Source organism: Micromys minutus (genome assembly GCF_963924665.1).
Source record: "Micromys minutus genome assembly, chromosome: 2".
NCBI classification, from domain to species: domain Eukaryota; kingdom Metazoa; phylum Chordata; class Mammalia; order Rodentia; family Muridae; genus Micromys; species Micromys minutus.
The window spans coordinates 83,679,211-83,701,350 of NC_137971.1; the positions used below are offsets into that span (position 1 = coordinate 83,679,211).

Here is a 22,140-nt window from a genome sequence, read left to right on the forward strand (position 1 = left end):
CCTGCTTCCTGGTCCTTGTCTTTCCCGTCCTGAGCTTGATGTATCTGGCTATCAATTCATTTCTACCTGCAAGAAAAAACAATTTACAATAAGGCAGGCTACTTAAGAATAAGGAAAAAGCCAAAGGCCCTAAAAGCTAAGAACAGAAACGTGAATCAAGAATTCTGAATTGTGGAGGCTGCAGAGATAACACTGGCTGCTCTTCTAGAGGTTCTGAGTTCAATTTCCAGCACCCACATGATGGTTTACAACCATCTGTAGCAGCAGTTCCATGAGGATCTGGCACCTTCTTCCGGTGTCCATACACTTACACAGGTAGTGCATACATATATATGCATATATATATGCATACGCACAATATTCATATATAAAATAAAAACAAATCATTTTTTCATTGGAATGGTGGTAGAATTGCCTGTGGTGATAAATCAAGCATGGTGCTATACACTGGCAATGTCCGTACAGAGGCAGGAGGGTCAGGCCTTTAGACCAGCTTGGTCAAGATGAGACCTTGGTTTGTTTTCTTTTTAATATTAGAGCCTTTTCAGTTCATTCCTGATGGAAAAAAACTGCATAACTGTCTGGGAAAATATTCACTAAGGAAAATTAAGATAAAAACCACTTAACTTTAAATTTCTGTCTAGCCGCCAAGATCAAAATATGTCTTTTTAAGAAAATGCCAGTCTAGCTTGGCATGATGGTAACACCTTTAATCCCAGCACTCAGGAGGCTGAGGCAGAGGAGGATCTCTGAGGCCAGCCTAGTCTACAGAGTGATTTCCAAGATAAGACAGGGCTACACAGAGAAACCCTGCTTCAAAAAAACAAACAAAAAAAAACTGATCTTGTTTGCTTGCAAGTGCTGAATTAAAAAGGAGACATGGAGGGAGACACACACACGGGTTATTTAGTCTGGGAGACAGACAGACACACACACACACACACACACACACACACACACACACGTGCACGCTGGTTATTTAGTGTGGGAGAAAATGAATCCAGGTCTTCTATTCAGTCATTATTTCTAAATGGCCATTTTCTTCTTCATCCAAGCCTTTCTCCCTGTGGTCACCTCATTACAGACACAAGAAAGCGAGGCTCTGTGGCTGCCAACTACAGCAGCCAAAGGAAGCTCAGTAGTATGGAAGCAGAAGATCCAAAATGTGGTCTTTGCACCCTCAGCTAACTACAGACAAGACTGTTCTCATGCCTGTGTGTTGGGGAGAGTGACTCAACCTTCTCCAAGTCTTGTAACCTTGAGCCAAGAAAAAACATCTGAACAGAAAAACTTTTCATTCTTTTGCTGCTTGCAAACTGAAATTTTAAACAGTTATGGTGGGAAAGAAAAAACATTCCCCCCAGAAGCTGAAGAGGCAAAAAGTACCACCAAGCTACCATAAGAAAGAAAACCCACATTTGAAGATGTGGATCCTTCGAAGAGTGATCCAATGATTCTCTTTCAATTGTCCAGGAACATATACATACTCTATACTACACAGCTTCAGAACATTGTATTTCATAGTCTTCAATCAGCCCCACAGGCAAAATCAGTCAAAGGCAATCAATCGCTCTGGCAAGTGTCTCTCTGCCCTACTGAGCACGGTTTTGCTTTAACTTGACACCAGAGCTACTGAAAGCAGTTAAGTTGCAGTCTTTCCCCTAGTGAGCTGCACCTGAATTGTCATGGCAATGTCTACAGCACTTGTACTCTGTGTCTCATTTTCCAGACACATGGCACACCTGAAGAGCACAAGAACCCTTTTCTCTTATTTTTTGTAAAGATTTGTTTATTTTATGTATATGAGTACACTGTCTTCAGACACATCAGAAGAGGGCATCAGATCCCATTACAGAGTTGTGAGCCACCATGTGGTTGATGAGACTTGAACTCAGGACCTCCTGAAGAGCAGTCAGTGCTCTTAAACGCTGAGCCATCTCTCCAGCGCCCTCCCCCTTTTCCCTTATGATTCACCCTTTCCTGGACAGTCGGCACTTTGCTGAGCACAGAGTAATATAAGAAAAATAGAGCTTTGGTTTGAATGTAAAATATTCCCCAAGGGTACTTATGTTTGAACATGTTTCGTAGCTACTGTCTAGTGAGGTTGTGTAGCCCTAAGGACTCTGACTCTAGATGGTGGATGGGATCAGCAGAAGCAGGCTTTGGGGGTTAAAACCTAATGCTGTCTCTTTCCAGAGGGTACTGTAACCACAAAGAACTAAAGCAAGCCAAGCATGAAAGCTTCCCCTATTACTAGGAATGTGCCCTCTAAACTGTGAGCCAAAACAAATCCTTCATCCCTCAAGTTGTTTCTGTCAGTTATTTGACCAGAGAGACAGAAGTCACTAACATATACACTGCCCAGTGAGCCAGTGACCACACCCCTGCCCTGGTGAGCAGGTGACCCTTTACCCTGGCAGGACATACTAAACTGTGCTCGGAGATGCCATTACTGAGACAACTCACTACAACCTGAAATGTCCGTGTCCTTACAGGGACTTGAACCCATCAGCTACCTGTTTTAGGGCCTCACAGAACATACAGAGCACAGAAGACAAAGGTGTCCTGGTGCCACAAAGTACACCTGGGTTACCCACTCTCTTCTCTGAAACTATAAAACACCCCCAAGTGTGAGCCAACATGTTTAGAACGGATGAAGAGACCTGCTGGATGTTGAAGCCGACTAGTAAGACAAGGGTCCTCCTTACATAGGGTTTCGTCTAACTTTCATATTTAGACTCTTCTAGGTGTTCTTAAAGATGTCTACCTAGCTGCATTTCAGGGATCCTCTTGGATCCTTAGTCTATCCTGTCTACCTTCCTTTCAGAAGAGTATGAAGAACTAGAAATGGCCACGTTCTCAGCCTAGATACTCCTGCTCTGTTGATGATGCTGTCTACCATGACGCATTTATTATCTAAATTGTAGGTGTATGGGTGTTTTATTTCTATGTCTGTGCATGATACACATGCCCACAAAGGCCAGAAAAGCATGTCAGGTCCCCAAGGACTGGAGTTATAAATGATGTAAGCCACTATGGGGGGGGGGCTGTTCCTCACATACACCCCTCACCCTGTTCCGCTCTCCCATTCAAATCTGCTGGTATTTTCAAACCCCCAATATAAAACTTTCCTATTGCTACTCCCATCTCACCCTATTAAATTGAGCCTATCATTCCAGCCTGTCAAAATCTTTTCAAATCTCACCTCTGTAACTAAATGCACCTTTTCTGGAGCATTTAGAGGACCCAGGCTTCTGAACTCCAAGCTTGGGGATTGCTTCAGCGAGCATCCCCTTTCAAACTGCTTGCTGCCAATATCCCTGTAGTGTCATCGGGCCTACTTGTCCATCTCTCAGAAGGCTGTGCAGATTTTGCAATTTGTCATAAAGGCTCACTGACAGCCGAGGCCAGCCAGGAGTGCCTAATTACCAGAAACCAGACCAGAATGACAATGTCCACAGATCAACCGAGTACTCTCCAGCCCTGGGACCTCTCTGGGCAGTCATTCGGGGCTGTTTGAGTGGCCAGGGCTCTATGCAACACACAATTTCATCTGGATCTTGTCCAGGTGGCACAAAAGAGGCTCTTGCCCCAAACTTGCTTATTATCTGTGAATTCAGAAAAGATGGCTCAGGAGATAAAGCCAACGTGAAGACTTTCGATTTCTCGTAGCACTAGGCTGAAGAAGTGAGACAGCTACCTAGGAGAGCTACAAGTGCCCAAGATCCCCAGAGCCTATGCAAAGGGCACCGTCCTTAAATCACACCTAGAGGTGATTCTGAAGGCAGCTTCTTCTAAAGCACATCCTTGATGAAGGGATGTGCTGAGCACACCTTTCTGGTCACTTCCCTGAAAGCTTACTTTAAGCCTGGTGTGGAGGGAGCCAGCTTGGGCTACAGAGGCGCCACATTACAATAGTAAGAAAGTTAATTCTCTTCCTTTCACATCCCTGCTCCACAGATGAACAGGGCCACTTTACAAAGCCTGGATTTTTTTTCTTCCATGCCCTGCTCCAGTTTTTATGTCTTCTAGACATTAAAACTGCCTGTTTTAACTTATGAAGAAGGCATGCTCCCTGAGAGAATGCATAGAAACCTGAGCAATTCTCTAGCTAGAAATGTGCTAGCATTGCTTGTAAGCCTTGTATGATTTCAACCCACTCCATTTATTTAATTACTGTGCTGTATGGCTTAGTTGTGAAGTGCAGGTTAATCTTCTAACCTGATCTTTTCTTCTGGGAACGAGGGGGTAGGGTGGGGGTATCAAGGCATCTCTGTGTATCCCTGGCTGTCCTGAAATATTCTGTAGACCAGACTGGCCTTAAACCCACAGAGATCCACCTGCCTCTGCCTCCCAAGTGCTGGGACTAAAGGCGTGAGCTGACTGAAATTATTTTAAATAATTATTTGAAAATAGCAAATAGACAAAAATCCTTTAAATCAAAATAGAAAATGTATGGTTGAGTCTATTAAAACTTTCTACATTTATTTCTAAATCTCCCCCTAAACTAAAATATTCTGACTTACTTAGGAAGCAAGAGAGGCATTCTAAATGTCTGGGGTTCTCTGTGACCTTGATAGGACACCCTGAGTGCTGCTTCTATTTCGTGTGTGTGTGTGTGTGTGTCTGTCTGTCTGTACACATACTCACGCACATGTATGCACGTGCACATTCTTACAAGTGCTTCTGTTCCAAGGCCAGAGAAGGATTCGTATTGTACTTTAGTCGTAATCTCCTGTCTTTGCTCTCATTAGCCCCACGCTCAGCTCACCGTTTCATACTAGCTAGCCTCCCAGCAGGCCCCAGAAGTCCTTCTGTGTCTATCCCACTCACTCTACCCAGAAACCTGCTTTTTTTTTCTTTTCCTTCTAAATGGGGGTTCTAGGGATGGAAACGCAGTTCCTATCACCACAGTCCCCACTTACACCTTCTATCAAAGCACAGTGGGTCTAGAAAGCCCACAACCCTCAACTTGAATCATGTACAGTTCTGATTCAAGAGCCAGGATGAATACTAGAGCAACCCTTTGATTCAGTCACTGGGAGGGGTGCCCTCCTGCTCCTGAGGCCTTTCAGTGCACTGCTGTCAATCAGGACACTGGCCAATAGAAATGCTTATTCTGGCTTCTCTGGTTCTGCTATGCCTTTCTCCACCCCCACCTCACACAGGGTCACTTGATCCCATGAACATTATAAAATGAACTTCAACAAGGTAAACTTAATTTTACACTATATTCCCACACGGATTCTGCATGGAAATGCTTAGAAACAACTGTGGTTTTGAATTGTGTGTTTTTTCTGAGATTTTTTTTGTAGTATGTATGTATATATGTATGTATGTATGTATGTATGTATGTATGTATGTATGTATCTATCTATCTATCTATCTAAACATCTTGTAGACTGTTGGGCAGGACCCATATCTACACATGAAATCCATGCATGCTAAAGAAGGGGGGGGACTACTTCTAACTACAACCTATCACATGAGGTAGACCTGAAATTTTCCAAGAAATCTCAAATGTATTCCAGATTTCTGCACTAAACAGTTGAGATAGACCTTCCTGTTTCTTTAGGTTTTTTTTTTTTTTTTTTTGAGAATGTGGCTGAAGGTGACCCTGAACACCTAAACCTCCCTTTCCACTTTCCAAGAGTTGAGGTTAAGGGTGTGTATGCTGCCATGGGCACTTACTTGCTTTCCCCTCCCCAGCCACCCAGACAATTTATTTTGTTGTAACATGAAGGCATCTAAAGCTTCTCTGGAATACCTGAATGAACATATCATTACCGGGAATGACAAGACCGCAGTGGACAGATAAATGCTTATCTTAACAAGTGGGATCTAGAAACTCTTGTTAAAACACACACACACACACACACACACACACACTGGCTGCCCTCAGACTCCCTGAGCTTGCTAAGCTACTCTGTGTGCTTGCCTGGGAGGCCACAAGCCACAGGTCACAGAGGTCACAATTCAGCATTCTTGATGCATCCCTGCTCCTTGAAAGCAGTAGAGTTTACAGAGCTGAATGGCCATCCATGTTTCATTATAAAATGTCACAACTCCTGACTGACTGACAGTCCCCCCCCCTCACACACACACACACACACACACACACACACACACACTGATCTGAGACCTTGTTACTAAGCTGACTTCTCTTACAGGCAAGCGGGCATGGCCACACAACTCAGCTTGCTTAGCCAATCATACCACCCTCCCCTGTCCTTAGATCTTTAAATTTAATGTTTGACAGCAGTCCTGCCTCTGGCTTTTCCTGCTACAGGACAAGGTGGAGAGAAAAGCAGAGTTCACACTGAGCTTCTAAACCCAGAAGAGACTGGTTAACATTGTTGTGGGCTGTATATGGGAAGGAAAGTGACCTCGAGGTCTTGTTTGAGGCTCAGAAAATGCAGGGTCTGTGGCTACAAATTGTAGCCCAGAGACACTGAGCTTTAAGGAGCGAGAGCCACTTTGTTATTGAATGGAATCAGTCTGCCAGAGAGGACTGAATGTAGCTCTTCCCTGCTACAGCCAGACTAAAGGAAACCCAACTCCAGGTAGGGCTCTTAGAATCTTAGAGGTAGGCAAAGGGCTCTGGCCCCATATGTGGAGGAAAGCTCCCTTCAACCTCCAGAAGAGCTTTGTAAGGTCCCCCACCACTGTGGATCTACTCAATGACCCCCACTCCCACTATCTACACAGAAGACTAGAAGGCAGGGAACAGATGTAAGCTGTATCTGACCTTTCTATCATCAGAAAGGCACTGGTCCATGAAGTTAGTGATACCACCCCAAATCCTGTTCTAGCCCAAAGGGCTATTAAACTGCTAAAATGTTCTCTAAGAACATTTTGCGTTTCCTATGTACCTGGAGTGTCCCTGCTGATTTCTGCATGTCTAGGGTCCATCTACCTTTCTGACAGCACCACCTTCCCAGAGTTTGACCCGATACAAGGTGAGCAGACCTTCCCTTTTGTGGACACCGCTAGCCTCTCAAACACTAGCACGCTGGTTTGCTATGGCAGCTTTACCCAGCAGCTCAGTGTTAGTGGAGCATGCCCTCATATGGGACATAGACATCCCTATAGACATTTGCTCATGGACTGTCACATTAGGCCAAGGAAAATATGCAGTGGGAAGCTTTCCAGCAGGACCACAGCCATGGACTGAGGGAAGAGAGGCCAGATGGATGCTCTCCTCCAATGCCAGCAGCGGCACACTGAGGATTTATGGGGAGTGTTCTCAAACACGATGGCATTAATATAGCTTCTAACCCGGGGATTCATTTTCATTAAGCTGGAATTCATCTAAATGAGAAGGAAAAGCTAACCTTCTGAAACGTGAAAGCTGAGCTGGAGAGAGATGGCTCAGCGGTTAAGAGTGCTGACTGCTCTTCCAGAGGTCCTGAGTTCAATTCCCAGCACTGCACGGTGGCTCACAACCATCTGTAATGGGATCCGACGTCCTCTTAAGATGTGTCTGAAGACAATGACAGTTCACTTAATATAAAATGTCAGAGAGAGATGGGGGGGGGTATTTAAAACGTGAAAGCTAACAGCCAAAAGACACAGGAGTGGGGAACACTGCAGAAACCAAGTGTCACCAGTTCACTGGCCTTTCTTTATTAACTTTAAGGCTTAATGATTAATTAGCCACTACCACCATTGCAACGTGTCCTGGCATAGTGGGAAGTGGGGAAGGCACTCACTGATGTACATGACAGAGGACAGGCAACGCTTAAGAAGCGATGTCACTTAAGAACCGCCCAAGTGGACCTGGCTGGGTGGTCCTACTAGGTGCTCACAAGGTGCCCAGAGTCTCCTCCTGGTTATCAGGCTCTCTCCATAGGAATGCTCAAACACCACAGCCCCTTCCCTGCACCACCCCCTAACACACACGGGGCAGGAAGTTCTCTGCTCATTGTACCGAGGCAGGCAATGGGTAGGCACGAAAGGGTGGAGTGAATGGCTTCATGGGAGGGATGCGGGATCAGTGTGAGCAGGTGACTTCATAAAAAGGGGCATTTCAATCAGTCCCTGAGCACCATCAAGGAGGAAGTAGCTAGGCCAATGTCTTGGTTAATCTCCAATATAAATCATTGACCAAAACCCAGTGACGACGTGGAAAATCACCAGGAAAGTCCAGGGCACCTTCCTAGGTCGTCAGATGCTAAGGACTGCCTGTTGCTCAGCTAAAGGACTACAAAGGGACTGGTGGCAGTTCCCTGAGATGACTGGCCTCTTCATTCAGGGCACAGGAGAACAGCTCATATTTAAAAGGGGAGTGTAACAAAGAAGGTTAATAGACCCCTGCTCGTTCAGAAGTTTAGTTCTCCCTGGAATCTCTTTAAAGTACATTTAAACTCAAGTTCTAGCTTCCTGGGAGTGTCATCAGTCCACCACCTTGATAGCATGAAATGACAGCCTCATAAAATACCTTCATCTTGGGAGTAAGACAGCTGATAATACTTTTGCACAGAATTACAGAAGAGCAGGTAAGTGTGGCTAAGGCTGTGAGCCGAGTGTGACAGTTCTGATTCTGCATACATACAACTCATTATGAAGCAATGAAGATATACCAGTCACCTTCTTTTTTAAAGATTTATTTATTATATTTATATGAGTATACTGTAGCTATTTTCAGAAACACCAGAAGACGGCATCAGATTATATTACAGATGGTTGTGAGCCACCATGTAGTTGCTGGGAATTGAACTCAGGACCTCTGGAAGAGCAGTTGGTGCTTAACTAAGGAGCCATCACTCCAGCCCCACCAGTCACCTTCTTAACCCCCAATGAATAGTGAGCATTACCTTCGGCGTTTCCACGCACTGTCTGTGCCTCACTGACAGGGACTTACAATATATGGTTCTGGGGTAGCCAATCCACAGCTTCAAGACCTTCAAGGCTCTGCTGTGTCTTTGGCGGGGTGTCCTACAGTGTGTCACCATCTTCACCCCCCACTTACCTGTTTCATGGCGCCCTCCCACTACCGTTTAATTATCTTTTCCATCCTGCTGTTCTAAAGTTATTCACAGCCTCACAATGGAGTGAGACAATAAGACAGTAAAGCGCTGGGAAGGACATCTCAGGAAGGGAGGGACTGTCTGCATTGGGTTGGCCTGTGGTGCATGTCTGTGGGAGGGCCCACACCACAGTGAATGACACCATATTTTTAATGCACAAAGTCCTGAACTGATTAGGAATAGAGAGACTGAGCTGAGAAGCAAGCATATGACTGTGCAGGAGATGCGCCTAGATATTGCCACGTAACTTCCTGTTACAATGGATTAGAAACCTGGATTTATGAGCTTATTATCTCCATGGTTAACTTTTGTCGGGGTAAAGAGATGAAAACAGGACAGACTGTCAATCAAAAATCCAGCCAGGTCCACCTCAGGGTGTGTCTCCTCAAAGAACCCCATCGGAAACACACAGGTCATGGCGCACGAGGGTGGAGGATGAATATGAGCAGTGAGCCAGGTGGTGGGAGATCCCCCTCCAAGGAAGACCACAGGGTTACAAAGCAAATCGAGAGACAGGACTGTGAGTTCAAAACAAGGGGCTTAGTGCACAGAGGAATAATGACGTAACTGTCACCGGGAAAGCTGCCTTGAGAGTCAACACCCTAGTCCTGTAGCTCTTCTTCTTTCCTTGTGATCTCAACATACTCCTGTCCAGGGGGGTCAGAACAAAGGTGATCCTGATAGTCCCTTTCTGATAGTTTCTTTCAGGCCCACATCTTTATATTGCGTTCTGTTAATGGTCTGAAAATAAGATGTATCATAATACTTGATCTCCACTTGGTGATGTTGTAGGGTCTCATTAAGAAAGCGGGCTGATGGAGAAGAAGGGGTACAGGGCATAGCCCAAGCCCACCCTTGGCCCCATCTCTGATCTGGGTCAGTACCAATGAGGAACAGCACTGAGGCATTCTTGCCACTATTCTGCCCCTCCCTCCATGATACACTGTTCCTCAAACCATAAACCACATAAATCCCTCATCCAATAAGTTGTGCTAGGCAGGTATTTGATCAAAGCCATGTGAAGAGTAGCAAGTACACCCTTCCTGCGTCTATTCTGAAGAAAACACTTACTCTTCCTCCGAGCATTCCTGTGTAGGGATCTTATACTGCTAAAGGATGAGGAGGGAGCTTTTCCACACCATGGCTCTGCATCTCTCTGTCTAGGCCGCTGTACAACCACTCCCCCCATAACACACTTGCTCTCCTCTTTTACTTGCAAACTCCTACTGACCGCATCCATCCCAAATGCCATATTTCTTCCAGTGGTCCAAAAGCAGCAGAAATAAAACCGGTTATTTATTTATTCCTTTACACCCAACAGGATGCAGTGCGTCCCTGCTGCGCCTGCATTCCTCACTTCCTACAGCAGCGACTGCTCTACAGAGTCCCCTTGCTTCCCTCTGACCCCATAGCCAGCACCTTCCAATTTCACATGCCAGAACATGTCTTTTTTAAATTAGTTAAATGAATAAGCTCTCTTTTGTATGAGGAAGAACTAAGAAAAGGCTCAAAGATCACGGAAGCTGGGAAATATCAAAAGTCCTTTCTGCTCACAATTTCAGAGACGCACACTTCTGAGACTTAATACTGTCAGTGTGGCACCACTTGTTCCTTCCGTCTTCATACCCCACCCCCACCTGCCACAGAAATAGGGATCCAGTCCAAAAAGCGAGCTAATCTCAACATTAACCCAGGAAAGCCTCGTTAATGAAAAACTTTGCTAAGAACACTCTGTCTGTTTGTTAACTATTTGGCCTCAGAGAAGTGTGAAATCCACACATGAGAAGTGCTAAGAACCACTGGTCTTCACGGAGACTCACACTCTGGGTGTGTCTGCTTTCATTCCAGTGCTGGGACTGTAGCAGGCTCACTCTCTACCCAGCTTGTCTGCTGCTTTTCTTCTTCCTCTCTCTCCCTCCCTCCCTCCCTCCCTCCCTCCCTCCCTCTCTCTCTCCCTGTCTATCTGTCTCTCCCCCTCTCTCTCTCCCTCCCTCCCTCTCTCTCTCCCTCCCCCCTCCCGTAAAGACTCAGTCTCAGTTATATGGCCCTGGCTGGCCTGGAGTTCGCTATATAAACCTCAGAGTCTTAGACTGAGGCAAAATGGCCTGCAGTGCTAGTATCAGACCAAGCATGCTCAGTACAGCCTGGGACTTGGGTGCTGGGATGCCGTCTCCCAAGGTTGCCCAGCTCTGGGTCATGGGACCTGGTGATGCTTCCAAGCCTTGTGAGGCCAGTGGCTTAGAAAATCTCCTTCCATGTTAAGACAGTGACTGATCACATTTAAATATATCACCCCTCTAGAGGGAATCTGAGATTCAGGAGAGTCAGTCAACTCTTTTATCTATTAATTTCTAATTACCCAGGTACCACAAATAATCCTCCCCACCTTGCAAAACAAAACAAAAACCTAGAAGTGCCCACCACCTTTGGCCTTCTTACCTGCCACTCTACACACACTTCCCCGACACAGCCTTATTCCTCCACACCCTTTGGAAGCTGTTCCCTTTGAATAAAATGACTAGCCCTCATTCTTTCCTGCCTCTGTGGTCCACCCAAATCTGCTGAACATTATTGTCTAAGTTCCTAAGACACCACGGCCTAGAACATCTTGACCACCAGCTCCTGACTCTCTGGATACCCCAGAGCACTGCACAGAATTGTCTGGTGATACGGTTTATGGATTTGCCCAATTTCCTTGACAAATTCTGGGCTTCATGAAGTCAGGGACCATATTCTGTTTCCACAGACTACTGTCTTCCTGGCTCCCAACAATCTCAGGAGAGGCTATGAATGGCAGCCACACCGATGCTGGTTTCCATCTCTTCCTGAAGAGCAGAACCACAGAGCACAAAAAGCAGTAATCCAAAGTGTCCTTTCAGCAGGGAGCATGAAAGAGCTCCAAGCTGGCAGAAAAAGGAAAAGCCAGGGCTCCTGTCCTTAAGGTACAACAGGATCTGGGTGGAAAGACTGTGGAATGCTGAACTCTCTGTGATGTTCCCTCCCCCTCTGACAGATGAGTCATAGGGTCACAGGTAGGATGAGCAGCCTGCCCTATTTTCTAGTGGAATGAACTCAGAAAACTAAGAACCTTGTATCTTCAAACTCCATTCACCCATCTAGCCATCCATCCACACACCCAACACAGGGTCTTCCCATGATGCCTAGGCTAGTGTTGAAAATTGTATACGACGTTATCTTTCAGTCTTAAGCTTGGAGTAGTTAGCTGAGAGGCTTGAATTGGGGCACCTGGCTACCCTTTATTAAAATTCTGGTGGCCTTCATAGCTTTCAGAAGTAGTAGCCTACCTCAATCAGGCAAAAAGGGTAAGCCAGCCTTTGAGAAACTACTTTCCGGGAAGCATCTCTTCTTCACAACAGGTCAAACGGGGAAGAGCAGCTCACTACTCGGGGCCATATTCGGGGTATCCATATGCTTTCTAAAGATAGAAGGACTATACATCTGCTGGCTCACCCACCACACTCTAGAGCCCATGTGCTGTATCCTTATATGGCTCTAGCCTTGAATATTGCTTTGTAAAGATATCTCAAAGTGAAATTATCCAGCAAACCCTTGTGCGGATAGAAGGTTCCACAAGTCAACAACCGCTTAAGCAGTTTAAACCAACAAGCAAGATGCCTTCTATTTAAATGCTATGAGCGCATCTATTTTAAGCCTCTAAAAATCCTTCGGGCAGGTGTTTTAGCTGTGTACTGGCTGCGCCTGTGGAAGCTCTGGGGTGGGGGATGGCAGGCTCTACTCTCCACGCAGGCAGCGTTTTGTTCAGACAACCTTCCTGCTGCAGGTCATGTGACAAAGGGCAAATAAACAGCATCTGGGGACTTTCAATTACAGACCTTCGCCCAGCATGCCTGCACTGTAATCTCTACCAGATGAGGCCCAGGCCTCCCTATTTTCAATAATTCACACACTGTGTACACAGAACATGACAATAAGGGCATTCATGGTGCGGCCTGATTCGCAGATCAAAGCTAACAGAGGGCCAGGAGGGCCAGCTGTAAGCAGGCTCGGCTGCTGGATGCTTCGTGCTTTTCACAGGCTTGAAAGGCTCTCCCCGGGACCTGGCAAAAACGGCCTCTTTCCTGAGTTGTATTGCTGAGCAAACTCTGAACTGGAATAGGGTGCCCTTGGGGACTGCCAGAGAGGCAACCAATCCATGTGCGTGCGTTTGGGAAAGATGGGGAAGCAGTGGCTCTGATTCACTCAGAGAGCTGCCTCTGGGCTGCTCTAAGATCAGTGTAAAGTCCCGGGCCAGGTGGTACCTAAAAGTACTCGGTCTAAAAACACGATACCTGGACAGCCTAAACCAGGTACTGTGCCTTCCCATTCAGCTTGCAAGGCCACTCTGAGGCCAGGTGACACAGGGTCATATTTTCAAAGCATGCCACAAAACCTGGTGTGAAATGAAAGACAGGACACTCTGTTGTTATCAGTGAAATCTCTACAGCTAATTAACACAATTAACTCACACCAGTGAATGTAGCCACTGTGTACTGCGCACATGCACACCTCGATGTCGGCTCTCTATATGCACAAGTGTCTCAAGTCCACAACATTCCAGATGCTGCAGAGCAAGATTCTAGTAGGGACAGAGCTTCCTCTTCTCAGGATTTCACACTCATCATTGAGGGCAGGAACCAGGAGAAAGCCAAAATGATGACTTCCTCTTTGCAAGCACATGCTGCTCACCAGCTGTGACTGTCAGTCCTTCCCCCCTTTTCTCTCTCATTCAGAATGGTTTCCTCCTAATCACAATAATTCTGAAAGTGCTAAAACATATCAATCGTTGGCTAAGCCTCGCCTACAAAGGGGCCAGCCGGCTGGCTTTTATGGCCTTGTCCAACAGCAGCTGATACTTCATTCAGCGACAAATCCAATTTGGCAGTTACAAGAGGGTTAGCATCCCTGAAAAAGTACTGGGGTTGATCTGGTGCTCTGAGTCGGCACATGCTCCGGACATGCTGCTTTGCCAGTTTGTCTGTTGCCATACTTGGATTTCTAGAAACAACAGTCTTGCACTCCCAAATACAACCCCTACGCCTCCACAAGGTGGTGATGATGGAGGAGGCAGCCATCAAGTAGGCAGAGTGAACAGACGGACAAACAAGGTAAAGTAGTAGGCGCTCTGCCCATCACCGATTCCTAACACCGGGAAAGCAAAGATCAATCCAAAGGGCGTCTGCTCTCCAACCCTTGGGTTTTAGGTCAGCTCTAAAGATGAGACAATGTGAAGATTTTTACCATTTGAGTAAAACCTGCTTTGTAATAAGGACTCAGAACTAACAGAATTTGATATTAAACTGTTCTTTTAAACACCAAGCCCCGTGAGGGAGAACAAGAAATTGACAGAAAGAATATTCACTTTTAAACATTTAATGTTATTTCCAGATGACTAAGTTCAAGTTTAAAAAAAAAAAAATCTCCAGAGAAAAATGACTTAAATAATTCAGTCATAAAGGAATCCCACTCTACCACCAAGATGTCATTTTTAAGCCACAAGGTAATTTCTAAAGTAAGATAAAAAGGAAGTGACGTAGCAGGAACGTGGGCTGGTTACTCCTTAATATTAGGCTTTGTGGTCAATAGTTGGCTATTTATCCAGGCTACAGTTTTAATGATATGAGAAAAAGTGAACCACAGGGACATCTGCTTTAAAAACATAATTTTTTTTTCCGTGCCGTAAAAGAGGTACACGCAATTGTGGCTGGCAAGTTATCAATGATGGAATATTCCATACATGGAGGTCATCTCATGTAGTGTTAAGAGTGTATTCCTCCCTGTGCACTTTAAAAAGGGCAAACTGAAACAACCAAACACGCCCCAGAGGATGCCGACAAATGCACCGTTAGATTAATATTTTGTCAATGTCACTTGTCACAACAAAAGAGGCATTTGTCATTTACTTGAAGACTGCTTTAATTGAAATTCAAAAAACCACGACAAACCTATATTGAATTTCATTGGCTGCATGGTAATTACCCACTTTGTAGCCGACTATAAACAGTGTTTTATTACATCCACACACACACACACAAAAAAAAAACGCATTAAAAAGCTAACAGGAACTATGACACAGAGCAAGCTCCACCTCTTCCACTTGAAATGAGGAGCTACTTCCTATTAATGTGACTTGAGAAAATGAGTTCCTTTTCCCAATGCATAGGGAGGATGGACATGCCTGCAGGGCCCTGACTCACACCAGGGCTCAGCTCCACAAGAACAGATCTGGCAGAGCCTGAAGAATGAATCCCCTACCCCGCCCCCTCTACCAACTGAAAGAGTCTGGCTTGGCTCAAACCCAAAACTAGACAATGGAGGCTGCCAGGCATGATGGATGACTTAGAAGACTTAAAACCACCATTTGCATTCTCCCAGATAAACAATTAGCTGGGGGGAGCTGGAGTGGGGCTGTGGGGGAGGGGCTTCCAGGGGGCTGAAAGCAACCTGCAAGTATCTCTCATCTGCCTGGATGAAAAGACTTGCTTAGTGAAATCGGGCTGGTTTTAAAAACAGCTAAGGTATTATCTTAAGGTATCTCATTGGAATAAGAAGAAACAAAGGGTTAGGGAAAGTTTAGAACAATTCAAGTCAGGAAAGGTTTACAAGGGTAGAACAACCCTCCAGCATCAGGTGCCCCATTCCTTCTTCTTCATTTTCAACCCACATAATTATAATAGGCATTACAGTAACTTTTTAAGCCATTCTTGGAACAAGGTGGGCAGAAATAAACGTGATTTAAACATGAGGGAAAAGAAACAGACTTCAGTCATTCTTGCCAGGCAGAAACCAGAGGCTCTGAAGCTGCACACAATTTCTTGAGCTCACGAAAAGTTTGGGTGGGGGTAAGAGATGCCTGACAGAACAGAGAAAAGTCTTATAAGTCAACCTTCATTTCTCCGGAAAGATTTACAGGCCTGAACAAGAGTGCCTCCGGAAGTCCACCAATTCTCCATTAACGCAGGAGGCGGCAGTGTGTTTTCCATGGCAACAGAGACTCTTGCTCGCCAGCAAGCTTGGTGCATACTGCCAAAAGTTTCTCCTTAAATCTCAACTTCCTGTTTGCAGGTGCTAACAAAACCAGACAGACTTTTAAGTACTGGAAAACAGTGCAATGATCCCTCCCCCCACCCCTAAAGGGGGATTCTAAATCTTCGTCTTTGGCAAAAGCAGCCTGGCAGGTTCACAGGGCTTTGCAGCTAGACCTTGCAGGAGAGGCTCAGAGAACAATCTGAAAGGAGTTAGGAGCCTCCTGAGAACATTCAATGAGTTAAATGTATTTGCTGTAATATTATAATGTGTTATGACAAGCTATATATGAACATAATAGGCTCTTGTGATTAACACTAGTCTGGTTTTTCTTTCTGAGTTATAGGGATGGTTTGAGGGGTGGCAACAGCCTGATTTTACCAAAGACATCTGGGCACATTGCTCACTTGCTCTCACACCCTCCCCCTTCTCCCCATTCCACACCTCCTCCCTCTCCCTCCCTCCCCTTCTCTGGTATGTGTGTTGGCACCAGGCTCTTCTTCGATTGCTCTCCACCTTATGTTTTGAGATAGATTCTCTCACTGAGCCTGGGGTATACATATTCAGCTCCAAGAATCCCCCTGCCTCTTCTCCATCAGCATTAGCAAGGGTGGCTGAGCCCGGTGTTTAATTTGGGTGCTCAAAATCCAAACTCAGTTACCCATGGATGCACAGCAGTTACTTTCCAACCTGAGCTTCTTCCAAGTCCTGACTATAGTCCTTTAACATCTATAATCCTGACATCTGTATTTTTCATGATACACCTTAAAATACACCTTTTCTTTGTATGAAGAGATAATTACAGGAAAGTGCAGACTAGAAATCTCCCATTAACAGTGTTAGCTTGTGGCAAAGTTGCTAACCTTCTTAGTCTTAGTTTCTTCATGGATCTAATTCAATGCTGCTGTGACTTCTGACCACTTTTACATACTCTCCTCACAAACACATGCAGACAGCACCAGAGAGCAGTCCCTGTTTTATTAACCCTTTTATTTTCTTCTGAACACTGTTTCAACAGTGCAAAGCAAGGCATGTGTATCTGCCATGTCAGCGGCCCAAACGGCTTGGGGAAGGAGGCTCCTAACATGTGATACCACGTGAAAACAAACTATAAAACATGGAAAAGAACACCCACACCACCCACACCCCAGCTTGGGGGAATATAAAGCTCTGGAGAGGACAAAGTCTGCGGTAACGCACATCTTATTCAGGAATCGTCTTGCCTTCGCGAGCACTGTGCTGCAGAGATGGACTTGAGTACCAGCAGCTGCTGACTGAGGTGCAAGCATGTTTTGGGAGAAGGCAGCTCTGGAGGATGGCAGGAAGGGCCTTCTGGCCTTCTGTACCCTTGCATGTCACAGCCACGGCAAATGTAGATGGGACAAAGGCACAGCACAATGGCTATTTTTAAAGTCTCTGAATAGCCTAGTTTTATAAGTCCCTCTCTGTAACCACAGGATAGGGCAGCACCTCCCATATACCTGCACACAGCAGGTTCTCTCAAATACCCATCAGAATTCTGAGCACCCCTGTATGCAGATTGTACTCTAGTCCACACAATGCACACAGCCAACCTTTAGACATGGTAATCAATGGTGCTTCTCAATGCTCTGACAAAAGCAAGCTAAGCAATGAGGTGCTTGTTTGGACCCACATTTTAAAGGTACAGTCTACCAGTGGAGTAAAAGACTGCCAATCAGTTGTCCACACAGCTAGTGTGGCCAGGAAGCACATCTGGCTTCTGCCTGTCTATCCGGTTCAGGGTCCCAACCCACGGAATAGAGCCATTCCCATGTCACCTGAGTCTACCTACTACATATGACCCATATAACCCTAACCCTAACCAGATCTGAACATTCCAGATATGTCCAGAGTTGATTCATCCTGTCAAGCTGACCACCAATAGTAACCACTACAGATGGACACTACACTCGTGCAGATAAACACGTGAAAGTTGGGTGGGAACCATCACCACAAACAATCACCATAGTTTAGCAATGGTGACTGACCTTTCTCCTCCATTTAATGAGATCTTTCAGTGGATGCCACTAGGTGCTTATTTAGCTTCATGCAAAAGCACGTGAGACGGTCCCGGATCCCCTGAGTATCCTAGTGCAATGCTTCTACCAGACAGTAGAAGGTAAACTCTGGGAAAGCCACACAGGAGGTAGGTCAGACTCCATCCTGTGGATGGGGACGGAATGGTGCAAATGCTGTGGAGAAAGGAATGCCCAAACACCGAGATGATGGGGAAAGTAAGATTGGGGAACTGAATTGTAACTTGTGTGGAGAAAGGACGTCAGCGAGGCATTGTGATGTAATCCTTCAATCCTCAAGTTTGGAAAGATGAGGCAGAGAGGACAGCTGTGAGTTCAAAGCTAGCAGGGGCTACATGGTGAGTTCCAGGCCACTCTGGAATATAAAATTAGACCCCAAGACAAGACAGACCAAAACAATGGAACTCAGAAAAGGAAGGGAAAGAACGGAGGAGAGACAGTGGCTCTCGGGGGCGACCGGTATTTTTAGCTCCACAATACTTGGAAACAGATTACCGCAGAGAAGGAAGCAAGAGCAGCGGCAGAGGCCGTGAGCTGAATCTTGAGTAGGTGAACTTGAGAGGAAAAGCCATCCACGTGGAGCTCTCCAGGAAGCAGCTGGCTGTGCAGAGGGCAGAACCTAGCAGAGTAGACTCCAAGGTCACATGGCTGACAAACCCAAGAGGATAAAAGGCAAACCTGGCAGAATGTAGAAGGAAACGAGAGAGGGGAAAAGAGGCTTGGAAACAAGCGATGGCGGCACAGGGGTGAAGAGAGAAATAACTCTACAGTGTGGTGCTAGGCAGACATACCCTCAAACATGTGTAAGCACTGAGACATGTGGAAGACGGTCACTCACACGTCCAGCAGCTGCTGAGCTACATATACAAGATTTTTAGGGAAGAGGAAATCAATGTTTTCTGTGACAATCAACAGCCTATAGAGAACTGACAATAAGGAATGGCAATAAAAATATTTTAGTATTTGAAAATTGCATGACAAATGCTTGACAGCAGTAAAATGTTAGCCAATATATAGTGTTTAGGCGTGTGTGTGTGTGTGTGTGTGTGTGTGTGTGTGTGTGTGTGTGTGTGTCTGATGCCATGTGTACACACTGTTATAAAATGTCAGCACCACTACTACCTCGAGCCACTGAATTTCAGGCACTAGAAGTTTCCAAGGCGGGTTCCCTAATCAGCAAATAATGTCTCATTGAGCATCCACAGATCACTCCCCCTTGCCTGGGAGTTGCTAAAAAGTGAGCCAGGCAACATCTGGCATCAGCCTAGCACCCAGCATGGCTGCTTCTTAGCCTTCAACATTTCTGCCTGCTTTCACTAAGTCCTGTCTTATAGCCATCCTCACCTAACTCATCATTGGAGTCCCTATCACACACCATACTGCACCACAAACACACTTCAGAGCAACCCTTGCTACCTGCAAACCTCCATTCACCTGCCAAGGACCAGCTGAAATAGAGCCTCCACTATGTGCTGTTAAAAACCCTTCTACTTTCAAAGCCTCAGTTGACCTTGATGTCAAAGATACTTACTTGTCTATCTAACTGCTACTATATGGCAAGTGTGTTTTTCTATAACTTCTGTATCCCCAAGTTTCTGGGATACTACCTTGCAGAGACCATATAATCAATAGCGTCCCTGAACTAATGAGGCAGAGGTAGGAAGTATATAAGTTTAAGGTTCTTTTAAGTGTTTGGGTTTACTTTTTTTTTTTTTAAAACTAACTTGGAATGAAGATACTATTTTCAAAAAAGGTTTACTTAGAAATTTCCCCTCGTCTCTGAATGACAATGTTCAGAGGACTTTGTTTGTTTTTAATGAGCTGCCTCTGTGGTGACATGTTTTCTGTCAAATGAAATTTATCCAGCTATTTCCCCAATTTGAGCCACACACATTCTTTCTGCTGAGAAACGCAGTAATTGCATGTGTGTGGCTTTCATCTCTCCAAGCTTCCTAATTACAAAACAGTATCACTAAAAAAACCAAAGCATCAACAATCAAGAGTATCGGCAACTGCCCTGCCTGGACTGGAAGGAACCTTCTAGAGACAGAATGAGAGACAACAAAGACAGCTAAAGTCCCAGGACTATGGCAATGTCAGAGGTAAAAAAGTTAAAGTGAGGGCTGGAGAGATGGCTGGAGAGATGGTTAAGAGCACTGACTGCTCTTCCAAAGGTTCTGAGTTCAATTCCCAGCAACCACATGATGGCTCACAACCATCTACAAAGGGATCTGATGCCCTCTTCTGGTGTGTCTGAAGACAGCTGCAGTGTACTGTTATGGAATAAATTAATAAATCTTTTTTTAAAAGTTAAAGTGAAGAGACACCAAGAAACACAGATCCCTTTATACTCAGCAACAAGTTTGAGGGTTTGTTTTGTTTTATTCTCTTCTTTTCTCTTTCATTTTGGAGTTTGGGGGGTAGGATCAAGAGAGTGCATGTGCAGGTCAGAGAATAACTTTGGGAAGTTCAGGAAAAGGGAAAATATGAGGGAGAGAGGCCCTGATCAGATAGGGATGGTATCCTTCACAGGAAAAAGGAGGGGCAAAAGGGAGGCCTCTGCTCAGAGCGAGAAGCACATAAAGGAAAAGGTAAGCAGAGCAGCCTCCAGAAAAGTCACCCAGGCACATGGAAACCTTCACCTTGGGCTAGAAGATGACTGTCTTCTAGGGTCTCACTAGGCTGGCCTTAAATGTGCTATGCAGCTGAGGATGCCCTTGACCTCAACACTGTCACTCCATGACAATCTATCTTCTGTATTAGCATGGCACCACCTTCCCTGAAACATCCTGGAGGGTGGCACCACTTAGTGACATTAAGGACACTGTGCTGTTCTTAGGTTATCAACAGTGTGAAAGACCCACTAGAATAATCCAGGAATTTGTAGATTCCTGCCAAGCACGGTCCACTCCACACTTACTGCAGTATGGGGGCCAGAGAAAGGGGTTTTTAAAAAGCCTTTGAGTGTTTGCAGAGGTTAAGGACTCAAATACAGCACTATAATATGAGAACAGCTACAGTTTTTTGCCGTTTTGAGATGGATTTGCAAAGCCTTGGCTAGTGTCAAACTCATTCTGTATCTGAGAATGATCTTACACTCTTGGTTTTACATGTCTGTGGCATGTGTTTGTGGAGTATGTGTAATTATGTATGTGTGGCATGTGTGCTTTACATATGGATGGTGTGAGTCTGAGTGAGTATGTATGCTTGCATGTACATGAGCAGGTGTGAAAACCAGAGGTTGGCACTGGAGCCCTCAGACCACACAGGATCTTCTAATCTAGTTAGCCAGCCTGCTACACTAATTGGATGATCAATTTTCTGATGATAAATGAATTTCCAGCATTATAAATAGTTGCTTTCTGCCTCCAAATTTTGGAATCACAGGCAGACTAACACCGCACATATCTGGGTGCTAGGGGACCAGAACCACCTTCTCATGCCTGTATGATGAGCTACCCATCTCCCTCTTAGCCATTAAACTTTTGGTGCCCTGCTTCCACTTCCCAAGCATTCAGATCAACAGGTGAGAGAGCCGAGAGGATAGGGGGAAAATAACCACGTCAGTTCCTTGTGCCCACCCCTTAAGCACATTTAAAAACTGGCTACTGGTGTGCACTCCTGAGCATTACAAATAGTTCATTTCCAGATGACCGGCAGTGGCTGGAGGTAAGTTAATTAAGCTGTTTGCCTTTGCACTAGGGTATATGCGGCTGCTTGGCTAGAGGGAGAGAGTCACTACGGGATGTTCAGCATTAATTAACTTGTGCTTAATTGCCAAACATTAAAAAAAAAAAAAAAAATGAAGATGCAGAGTTAGTTGGATTCAAGGAAGCTACATTTCATAATACAATGCCTTCAAAGGTTAATTCTGCAAAGAAAAAATAGATCTGAGTTTGTTTTTTTTTTTTTTTTTTTGTTTTTTTTTTTAAGAGATCTCTTTTCAGGGCTGGAGAGATGGCTCAGTGGTCAAGAGGACCGACTGCTCTTCAGAGGTCCTGAGTTCAAAT

At 45.3% G+C, this 22,140-nt stretch overlaps 1 protein-coding gene across 1 annotated transcript in view; it reads right to left on the reverse strand.

The window, feature by feature from the left end:
- The window catches only part of TEAD1 (TEA domain transcription factor 1), a gene marked incomplete at its 5' end in the record, with an annotated part of 148,567 nt that overhangs the window by 61,965 nt on the left and 64,462 nt on the right, over window positions 1-22,140 (reverse strand). Inside the window, one exon of the mRNA XM_080913018.1 lies at window positions 2-66. Within this exon, the coding sequence (XP_080769144.1) occupies window positions 2-66 (65 nt within the window). The remainder of the gene's footprint in view (window position 1; window positions 67-22,140) is intronic.